The sequence below is a fragment of the Hemitrygon akajei genome, chromosome 19 (assembly GCF_048418815.1).
Source record: "Hemitrygon akajei chromosome 19, sHemAka1.3, whole genome shotgun sequence".
In the NCBI taxonomy this organism is placed as follows: domain Eukaryota; kingdom Metazoa; phylum Chordata; class Chondrichthyes; order Myliobatiformes; family Dasyatidae; genus Hemitrygon; species Hemitrygon akajei.
Genome location: NC_133142.1, coordinates 67,787,160 through 67,799,162, shown reverse-complemented (window position 1 = coordinate 67,799,162; position 12,003 = coordinate 67,787,160). Strand labels below are relative to the sequence as shown.

Here is a 12,003-nt window from a genome sequence, read left to right as displayed (position 1 = left end):
GTTTGCCACACGATTCTGACGCCACGTGTCAGTTTGCCACATGATTCTGATGCCACGCGTCGGTTTGCCACACGATTCTGACGCCATGTGTCGGTTTGCCACTCGATTCTGATGTCACGTGTCGGTTTGCCACTCGATTCTGATGCTACTTGTCGGTTTGCCACACGACTCCGACATCACGTGTCGGTTTACCACTCGATTCTGATGCTACGTGTCAGTTTGCCACTCGATTCTGATGCTACATGTCGGTTTGCCACACGATTCCGACATCACGTGTCGGTTTGCCACTCGATTCTGATGCTACGTGTCGGTTTGCCACTCGATTCTGATGCCACGTGTCGGTTTGCCACACGATTTTGACACCACGTGTTGGTTTGCCACACGATTCTGACATCACGTGTCAGTTTGCCACACGATTCTGATGCTACGTGTCGGTTTGCCACACGACTCCGACATCACGTGTCAGTTTGCCACACGATTCTGACGCCATGTGTCGGTTTGCCACATGATTCTGACGCCATGTGTCGGTTTGCCACTCGATTCTGATGCTACGTGTCGGTTTGCCACACGATTCTGACATCACGTGTCGGTTTACCACTCGATTCTGATGCTACGTGTCGGTTTGCCTCTCGATTCTGATGCCACGTGTCAGTTTGCCACACGATTCTGATGCCACGCATCGGTTTGCCACATGATTCTGACATCACGTGTCAGTTTGCCACTCGATTCTGATGCCACGTGTCAGTTTGCCACTCAATTCTGATGCCACGTGTCGGTTTGCCACACGATTCCGACATCACGTGTCAGTTTGCCACTCGATTCTGATGCTACGTGTCGGTTTGCCACATGATTCTGACATCACGTGTCGGTTTACCACTCGATTCTGATGCTACGTGTCGGTTTGCCTCTCGAGTCTGATGCCACGTGTCAGTTTGCCACACGATTCTGATGCCACGCATCGGTTTGCCACATGATTCTGACATCACGTGTCAGTTTGCCACTCGATTCTGATGCCACGTGTCAGTTTGCCACTCAATTCTGATGCCACGTGTCAGTTTGCCACACGATTCTGACGCCATGTGTCGGTTTGCCACACAATTCTGATGCCACATGTCAGTTTGCCACTCGATTCTGATGCCACGTGTCGGTTTGCCACTCGATTCCGATGCCACGTGTCGGTTTGCCACTCGATTCAGATGCCACGTGGTTTTCTGGGTTGTGCAGTCGCATTGAAATGGTGTTAACTTTACGATTTCCTGTAGGCAGCTGCAAACTGCACGTTGGTGTATGAGGGCACAACCTTTGCCATCAGTGATTGCCTCTCTGATTTTATAAGAACGTTGATGTAACCTGAGGTACAATATTACCACATCACTAATGTAGCTCTATATTTTTATTCTCCAGCATAGTGAATACAAAAACTAAAATACTGCAAATGGACAGCAACATAGAAATGCACTCAGCATTCAAACATCACTGTTACGTAATTTGCAGTAATTGATCTACACACAAGTTGTCCCTGCCTTATACTTCCTGTAGTTTATGATCATTAAAACTTTCCCACAGAGCATGTCATATTGGCCAAGCCAGTCCACATATTTCCTGCATTGGACATTAAATTAGATGTTGGAATTAAGCTGGCCTCCAAGGTCGTAAACATACACTTGTGATTACAGAAGATTAACAAGATTTTGGACTTATTCTCTTACTGTAGCATTTTTCTGGCAATGTGTTTATTTTCCTTTGCCTTTGTTTGACTGTGGTTGCAACAGAACTGAAATATTAACGGACACACCCACCCACACACCACCCCCTCCCCAACCAACGTTAGCAAGCGGAATCTTGGGCAGTTGAAGACGACATGTCGACTACAACAGCATGGCAAGCAGACACACAGATGAAACTACAGTGAGAAAAGAGATGCTTCCCATGACAAGACATGAATGAAGAGCACTCTGGAATTAACACAGAAGAAGCAATTGCACTATGTAAAATTGGTTGCCATTTAACTTTGTGCAATTTCACTAAGAAAACAGAAAGGCCTTCATCAAACAGAAGTATTAAAGTAATTCATTACCACCACATAATTCATCCAACTTTATAACTTCCAAACACAGAAGTACAAGGATCATTGGGGACCTGAGTCACCCCAACCACAAACTGTTCCAGCTGCTACCATCTGGGAAATGGTACCACAGCATAAAAGCCAGGACCAAGAGGCTCCGGGACAGCTTCTCCCACCAGGCCATCAGACTGATTAATTCATGCTGATACAATTGTATTTCTATGACATACTGACTGTCCTGGTTTACATATTATTTATCACAAATTACTATAAATTGTACATTGCACATTTAGAGATATAACAAAGATTTTTAATCCTCACATATGTGAAGGATGCAAGAAATAAATTCAATTCAGTTCAATTCAATTACAAGTTAAAAAAGAAGTATTATAAATTACTAAGTTACTGCAGAGGTTATTCAGGATAAATTTGCTCTTTCAGTTGTGGAAAGTGCAATATGCCCTATTTAATATTTATTCTTTCCAAATACAGTGCCTATAAAATGCATTCACCTCTCAACCAATCCCAGAAGATTTCATGTTTTATTGTTTTACAACTTTGAATCATGATGGATTTAATTTGGCATTTTTCTTTCACACAGATAAACAGAAAAAGACTCTTTTGTATCAAAGTGAAAACAGATCTCCACAAAGTGATCCAAGTTGATTCCAAATATAACACACAAAGTAATTGATTGCATAAGTATTCACCACCTTCAAGTCAGTATTTAGTATATGAACCTTTGGCAGCAATTACAGTCTTGAATCTACGAGGGGTGATTGATAAGTTCATGCCCTACGGTAGAAGGAGTCAATTTTAGAAAACCTAGCACATTTATTTTTCCTACATCTACACACTTAGTCCAGCGGTCATGGAGCATACGGATCCCTTCTTTGTAGAAGTCGGCGTCTTGGACCTCCAGAAGTGGTCCACAGCATGTGGTGACTGATAAGTTTGTGGCCTAAGGTAGAAGGAGATGCGTTATTAACTTCAAATTTTCTGCATTTTCACTCAAAGAGTTAAACTGAACGTGCATGTGACGAGAGCGGTATAACTCATCTCCTTCTACCTTAGGCCACGGACTTATCAATCACCCCTGCTGTGGACCACCTGGAGGGCCAAGATGCTCTCATTACATGCACGTGTGCTCCACGACCGCTGGACTAAGTGTGTACATGTAGGAGGGGACTATGCTGAAAAATTAATGTGCTAGGTTTTCTAAAACTGACTCCTACTTTAGGCCACGAACTTAACGATCACCCCTCGTATATGGATAGCTCTTTATCAGCTTTGCACATCCGGACACTGCAATTTCTCCCCATTCTTCTTTGCAGAATTGCTTAAATGGGGAGAAAATTCAAACATCAGAGGTGCAGAGTGACTTAGGAATCCTCGTGCAAGACTCCTGGAAGGTTAATTTACAAACTGAGTCTGTGATAATGAAGGCAAATACAATGTTGGCATTTATTTCTAGGGGAATAGAATATAAAAGCAAGGAGATAATGCTGAGACTTTATAATACACTAGTCAGGCTGTTCTTGGATTATTGTCAACAGTTTTGGGCCCCACATCTCAGAAAGGATCTGTTGTCATTGGATAGAGTTCAGAAGATATTCATGAGGATGATTCCAGGAATAAAGGGGTTAACATATGAGGAGTGTTTGGCAGCTTTGGATCTGTACTCACTGGAATTTAGAAGAATGCATAGGGATCTCATTGAAGCCTACCAAATGTTGAAAGGACTAGATAGGGTGAATGTGGAAAGTATGTTTCCTCTGGTGGGGGTATCCAAAACTAGAGGGCACAGCCTCAAAGTTGAGGGGTGACACTTCAGAACAGAGGTAAGAATTAATTTTTTTTTTAGCCAGAGAGTATTGAATCTGTGGAATGCTTTGCCATGGACTGTGGTGGAGGCCAAGTCCATGGGTATATTTAAGGCGGAAGTTGATAGTTTCCTGATTGGTCAGGGCACTAAAGGATATGGTGAGAAGGCAGGTGCGTGGGGTTCAGTGGGATACGGGATCAGCCATGATGGAATGGCAGAGCAGACTTGATGGGCAGAATGGCCTAATTCTGCTCCTATGTCTCATGGTCTTACTTCCTCCTGTATTTTCCTGTAATTTTCTCTCTCTGACACATCAATTTAATCTTGATTGTCTTACATGTAGGAAGTATAAATATTATATATAAATATACAATGGGCCATCTGGAGTTAGAAGGATCTGGGAGTCCTGGTGGACTCATCACTATCCACCTCTAGACAATGCACAGAAGCAATAAGGAAGGCTAATAGAATGTTGGGTTATATAATGCACTCAGTGGAGATCAAGTCTACAGACGTTCTCCTAAAGCTGTACACTGCTTGTGAGGCCACACCTTGAGTGCTATGTACAATTTTGGTCTCCATATTGTGAGGGATGTGAAGGGACTGGGGAGAGTTTAGAGAAGGGCAACGAGACTCATTCCGGGTCTGCAGGGTATGAGCTATGAAGAAAGACTGAAAGAATTAAATCTTTTTAGCCTAAGTAGACATAGAATGAGAGGAGATGATAGACGTGTTCAAAATCATTAAGGGTATCAATAAGGTGAATGCCAGCTACTACTTCAAAGTTAATCCATCAACGAGGACATGGGGCCATAGGTGGAGATTGGTTAAATGGCGATTTCAGACTAACATCAGGAAGCATTTCTTTACACAGTGAGTTGTGGACACAAGGAACAAACTACCCAGTTGTGTAGTTGAGAGTAGTACCTTAGAGACTTACAAATCTAAACTTGAGAGTTATTTCAACACACTATGTGAATAGGAATTTTGCATGCTTTGTTGGGCTGAATGGCTTGTTCTTGTCAAAAGCTTTCTAATGTTCTAAGCACTCACCTATATTAGGAGCAATGTTGACAGTCTCAATTAGCACATTTTTGGGAGGTGGAAGAAAACTGGAGCAGACATCCAGAGAAAATGCAGAAACATCACATAGACAGCACTAGAGAGGCTAGAACCCAGGTCACTGGAGCTGCAGGCAGGAGCACATGCTGCCCTAAAGTCCAACTATCACCGAATGTACTGCAAGGCATTAAAGTTACAGAAAAGAGTCACCATACCCACAGTGCAGTTAGGCCCATATGCTTCTTCATCCATACACTCCTCACAAGCAATTCCTTTGTACTTAGGCTACAGGAAAAGGAAATCAGATTAGGTTGGAGGAAAGTAAGCTTAACATGAACCTGCAGAAATATTGTTGTATGAAGATTTGATAATTACATTGCAAGCAGACTGAAGCAGCAGAAATGACCACTTAAGATATGCATTACTTGTTCAGTTGCCTTTATATTAACAATTTATGAAGCCCTGTGATAATGTGTAGTATTATAGTGCTGAACACAATGAAGACTACTGACTGAATTATAAACGAATACGGCCAGGTAACTGAGCCAACTGATTACTCTGAACAATCTGCTATGTAACGTGATCAGAAATTGATGAGTTCTCTAAGTAAAATGCATTCACAAGGAAAAATATCATTTTCTTAAGTCGAAGCTACATTGTCTTAAGTATAAGGAAATAAAATTAATGTGGTATTTACTAAATGTATGATGCAGGGAGGGGACAGAACTTCAGAAGCAGATGTCAATAAACATGTTATCACATTCCATGCTTAGTGCAGACTACAAAGTATGAATTTCTACTGCGGTGTGACAATTTAGTCAAAGGAGAGTGATTAAATTAATATGCTTTTAATTATACACTTACCTCACAAATGCAGCTTCCATTCCCTGATATGCCATCCAAACATATGCCATGACCATTGCAAGGATTTACTGATCCTCCCGGGCACTCTAGAATAGCAAAACATTATTACATTTATGTCTGTTTAGCTTTCAATTTTGAACCGGAAAATACACATGGAGAATTTTAATAACACATTTTATACACCAATTATTTAATTAGCAAAAAATTATTCAGAATTTTACGAGTATGTAACAAAATATTTACAGTGGCATTCTAGAGCTGATTGCCTGCTAGCATTAACTGCAAGGTATCACATGACTGAAGAGTGCTACATCATGATCCCAATTACATATTCAACAGGTTTATACAAATAGAAATTTTGTCTCAATTAGTGAACTTAAACATGTCATTTTACTGAACAATTGGTGAGGACACAATCTCTGTGAGAAAGAATGGAGGAATGGAATAGGACAGATAGACTGAAAATATCCAGACATTACAACAATGGACCAAGTGGCTCCTTTCCATGTAGTGGGATGACATGACATCCCTTACATGAGAAACATGGCACAATGTTGCATTCAACTAAACAAAAGAGCACAAATAGAAAATAACAATGTTTCTTGTCAGAGTAAACATGAGGAAATCTGCAGATGCTGGAAATTCAAACAACAACACACAAAATGCTGGTAGAACACAGCAGGCTAAGCAGCATCTATAGGGAGAAGCGCTGTCGACGTTTCGGGCCAAGACCCTTCGTCAGGACGTCAGGGTCTCGGCCCGAAACGTCGACAGCGCTTCTCCCTATAGATGCTGCCTGGCCTGCTATGTTCTACCAGCATTTTGTGTGTGTTAATGTTTCTTGTCAGATTGCTTGGTGTACAAACTAGGATGCTGTTCATCGACTATAGCTCAGCATTTAATGCCATCATTCCCACAATCCTGATTGAGAAGTTGCAGAACCGGGGCCTCTGTACCTCCCTCTGTAATTGGATTCTCGACTTCATAACCGGAAGACTACAGTCTGTGCGGATTGGTGATAACATATCCTCTTCGCTCACAATCAAACTGGTGCGCCTCAGCGGTGTGTGCTTAGCCCACTGCTCTACTCTCTGTATACACATGGCTGTGTGGCTAGGGATAGCTCAAATACCATCTATAAATTTGCTGATGAAACAACCATTGTTGGTAGAATCTCAGGTGGAGACAAGAGGACATACAGGAGTGATATATGCCAACTAGTGGAATGGTGCCGCAGCAACAACCTGGCACTCAATGTCAGTAAGACGAAAGAGCTGATTGTGGATTTCAGGAAGGGTAAGACAAAGGAACACATACCAATCCTCATAGAGGGATCAGAAGTGGAGAGAGTGAGCAGCTTCAAGTTTCTGGGTGTCAAGATCTCTGAGGATCTAACCTGGTCCCAGCATACTGATGTAGTCATAAAGAAGGCAAGACAGTGGCTATACTTTATTAGGAGTTTGAAGAGATTTGGCATGTCAACAAATACACTCAAAAACTTCTATAGCTGTACCATGGAGAGCACTCTGACAGGCTGCATCACTCTCTGGTATGGAGGAGCTACTGCACAGGACCAAAAGAAGCTGCATATGGTTGTAAATCTAGTCAGCTCCATCTTGGGCACAGCCTACAAAGTACCCAGGACATCTTTAGGGAGCGGTGTCTCAGAAAGGCAGCGTCCATTATTAAGGGCCTCCAGCACCCAGGGCATGCCCTTTACTCACTGTTACCATTAGATAGGAGATACAGAAGCCTGAAGGCACACACTCAGTGCTTCAGGAACAGCTTCTTCCCCTCTGCCATCCAATTCCTAATGGACATTGAAGTTTTGGACACTACCTCACTTTTTTTTAATATACAGTATTCCTGTTTTTGCACATTTTTAATAATCTATTCAATATACATAATTGATTTACTTGTTTATTTATTATTAGGTTTTTTTCCTCTCTCTGCTATATTATGTATTGCATTGAACTGCTGCTGCTAAGTTAACAAATTTCACATCACAAACCTGATTCTCATTCTGATTATAAACAGCAAAATATTTTGTATTTGTTTCAACATCAAAATTAATTATCCATGACGATTATCAAGTTATGTACCCTTCATTCACTATTGTATAGTATTTATTCTGCTGTTTGCTTACCCACTGCAAACTTTCACCTAGGTCCCATTTTAAATCCCCGTCTACTGCAGATGGTTCTAACATAGCTGCAGTCCTACATCTTGCACTTTCCCTCACAGGCACAGACTGAATTTTGACCATTTTGCACTAGTTTTCCTAAGCCACACTGACTGAGGCATCATGCTTGGTATTCTCACCTAAACTACCACTATTCCTCCAGTGTTCTCTTGGCTAATTCTTTGTAAACTTTCAGGTTTGATCCAATATCCCACTACTATTGATTGCAGTTGCAAAGGGAATTAAATCAAAAAGATTTGGATAGCATATTAGATTACATGGCCCAAAAGTGCATGGAGGTTAAACTCCAGTTGTCCTTTGACTATGACCTTTCTGCTAGATTACTAGAAGAATGGGGGATGCAGTTACATGGTCAAGACCTGTGAAGCAAAACTTCTGGTGCTACATTTTAATGAGGAGCTCTTGCCAGGATATTTTTCTCTATCCTACCATCCTTCCAGAGTAATGGAATCCAGCCTCTCTCCTGGAATAAGGGAATTGATCAAAGAATATCAGCTTTCCTTTAGGGTTCCTAGATTGCTCCTTTAGACTGGGCTCTAAAGTGGGGGCTCACTTCTGTCCCGGAAAACATCAACTTATTCTGCGCATCATCAATTTCATGTGATCTAAACAAACATAAGATACAAAATGCCTATCTTTGGCTCCATCTCCCTGAAGCCACAAAGATGTTTCCCTTCAACATCAGTCAGAAACTTTCATGGAAGGAAATTAATCTTCCCACGGTATTTCATTGGCTTTCTCAAACTATGTTATGTCTAAATTTAGAAAAAATTAGAAGTGCTGTATTTGATACTTCTATTAAATTTGAAAAGATATGGAGACCATTTATTCAATATTTTCATATGATGTAATATGGCCCTGTGCCAAGCTTATTGGTTTTTTCAGCTTTAATTATATGTATGTTGAGAGGATCGGAGTTGACGACATTGATGTTTATGTATTCTTGTGAGACACTATAAACAGCCTTTTTTTTCCCTCTTTTTCTTTAGTTTTTTTTTCTTTTTATGCTTTCTTTTTTTCCCTTAGATATTAGATTAGTAGGTTAGTAACTTTGCATATATTTTTTTTTCTTTTTCTTTTTTTATATATTATATATTATGAAATATCTAGATTTACCTTGTTCATATATATACTATATGGTTCATGTTTTGGGAAAACTTATTTATACTGTATTCATTGCTTATGTATTCCTTCATGTGTAATGGGAATTTGTATGTTTGTAATCCCTTTATTAATATATTAACTGTATTTTGTTCATAATATTTTTAATACTAATAAAAAGATTGAAAAAGAAAAGAAACTTTCATGGCTAGCTAAGACCTGCCCCACTCAAGTCTCTATGCTTAACAAGAGTGATGTGTAAATTCTGTCAATCCTTTGCCAGAGTTACTTTAATTTTATGCCCATGAGTTTTACTATCCACTTCCAATGATTATTAAAATCTGAACTTCTCTCAACTGAAGTTACACTGTACATAGTCTACTTCAATTACTCTTTGAAAGGTATTCTACAAAATGTGATTCTCATCCTAAGTCCCATAACTTTGATGAGTGGTTTTCCAGTTGCCTGAATTACAGTTATTCATTTCCCTGTGCTCTTTGGCATGGCATGAATGTCTTATTATAATCTAGTGGGATCTTCCAGCACTCAAGTGATACTTACATGACCATTCAAGGACTTAACCAACTATTCTCCCTTTCTTGCTATTGTTTAATATTTGTACCTATACTTATTTCCATTTGCCCCTGTGATATGTACCCAATATCAATAAACTGCCAACACGTTGTTCTACATCATTGTCAAATTCCACACCTCACTTTGCTATTTTGTAACAATAAATCATGAATTCCAGAACATAACACAAGTCAAAGTGCTTACAGAAAGATTAAATCGAGCAAAAGGAGAGTTGTGATTATGTTGATCAGGGATTGCTCAACAACGCTCCACAAATCCCTCATGTTGTATAATCCTTACTTGACCTTCATTTTCAACAAATGCTAAAGGAGAAAATACATTTCCCAATTTGCCCATCAACAATGCATGTCAAAATCAGACCATTATTCTTCATTTCCTCATTCTGCTCAATGGACTTGGGTGGCACGGCAGTGTAGTGGTTAGCACAATGCTTTACCGTTTCAATTCCTGTAAGGAGTTTGTACATTGTCCCTGTGACTATGTGGTTTTCCTCTGGGTGCTCCAGTTTCCTCCCACAGTCCAGAGTCCTACCAGTTGCTAGTCACTGTAAATTGTCCCGTGATTAGGCAAGGATTAAATTGAGTAATTGCTGGGAAGCATGGCTCGAAGGGCCGATTCTGCACCGTATCTCAATAAGTAAATAAATACATTCATTGATTAGCCTTCCTTGGAAAATTTACATTGTTGACACTAACAGACAAGAGTGAAAAACAAAATGTGAGCCCAATAAGTCTATAAAATTATGATATAGTAACAGTTAGTTGTCAGACCTTAAACCAGCACAATGGGGAGGGCATGAGACAGCCAAACTACACTACTTCAGTAGAAAGGCCAATTTCTGTTAAATGTTTCCTCTCCACTTGATTATTCACATAATTAAATACAATTCACCACAAATTGCCAGAACTTAATAATAACGCCTCAACCTTAGCTAAAAATTAACTATCCATCTGTCCTTAATTGCAATATTGCCCGAGTCCATTTCCTGTATTTAGCAGCAGAGTATTGACAGATAGTTATTGATAAATTAGAGAAACTAAGCTAAATAAAATTGGTGCTTCAGCACAGCCTAGTCTTCCAAGTACATCCTACCTGTCTTCTTTTACAACTTGCGGCATGCTTTTGTTCAGAGTCACAGAATCAGAGAAGTACAACACAGAAACAGGTCTTCGGCCCATCACACCCATGCTAACTGTTTTGCTTATCTATGCTTATTGGATCTGCGCATATGAGAACTGTATCTTTCTTATTTAAATGTCTAATTGCCTCATAAATGAAATAATTGCATCTTATTCCACCACCTCCTCTGACAACACATTTCAGATAGCAGTTTTGCATTCTCACCCTTTCACTACAACCTTTACAACATAGCCCAGAGAACCATGGCTTCACCACCATCACAAATGTCCCTTTTTTCCTTTCCATCTCTCCTCCACTTCTTTTCAACTTGACATTAATTTCCTAACTCTGACAAAGAGATTTCCACCTTAAACCTTAAGTCTGTTACATTTTCCATGGAAACTACTTGAATTTTTCAATGTTTCCAGCATTTCTATTTTTAAATCCAATTTCAATGTTTCTTTCTTGTTTTCAAAACTGTCCAAAATATCTTGTCATCTATTAACGCAATACAGCAGTGCCGACTATTTACACTGAAGCAGCCAACAAAAATCAAAACACTGTGGATGCTGAACATCTGAAATCAATAGAAAACACTCATTAGATCAGGCAGCACCTGTGGAAAGAGAAGCAAGTTAAACTTTCAGGTCAAAGACCCTTCACTTTGAATCAAAATATTAATTCTGTTTCTCCTCCCATCTTACTTACCAAGTTAAAAACAGTAAAAGAAAAACAGGAAGTCATGCTCACACCATGTGCATTCCTCATTAAAAAACCCATATTCCAAAGATGGGCCTGCAAAGTATTCAATGAGTTTCCTTAACTGGGACATGTAATGATTAAGGCTGACAGTAAAATCATCAAAAACATGGCATAAATGGATTATTATTAGGAACTTCAAGTTTAAGGATATGTAGTGGGCAGATCCACAACTCTGTAATCAAATCAATTAATTAAACTATGATTCATTTCCCATCCTACATTATTATATAAACAATTCAAGGATATTGAACTTGTCATATTGTTTTGAAAAAAAAAGGTCCACAGAAAACAAAGTACAAATGTGGTCACAGAACACTCTTTATTAGTCCACACTTCTAAAACTTCTCCAAGCTGTAGCTGCCAAGTAAACATTTACTAAGGCAGCTTATAAAATGCAAATTGATTACA

The 12,003-nt window shown here is 39.7% G+C and overlaps 1 protein-coding gene across 2 annotated transcripts in view; it reads right to left on the bottom strand.

Moving 5' to 3' along the window:
- The window catches only part of stab1 (stabilin 1), a 347,363-nt gene that overhangs the window by 322,638 nt on the left and 12,722 nt on the right, over positions 1-12,003 (bottom strand). For both annotated transcript variants that reach the window (XM_073072696.1, XM_073072697.1), the window contains exons 4-5: positions 5,817-5,902; positions 5,168-5,237 (exon numbers count right to left, since the gene is read on the bottom strand). In XM_073072696.1, the coding sequence (XP_072928797.1) occupies positions 5,168-5,237; positions 5,817-5,902 (156 nt within the window). The remainder of the gene's footprint in view (positions 1-5,167; positions 5,238-5,816; positions 5,903-12,003) is intronic.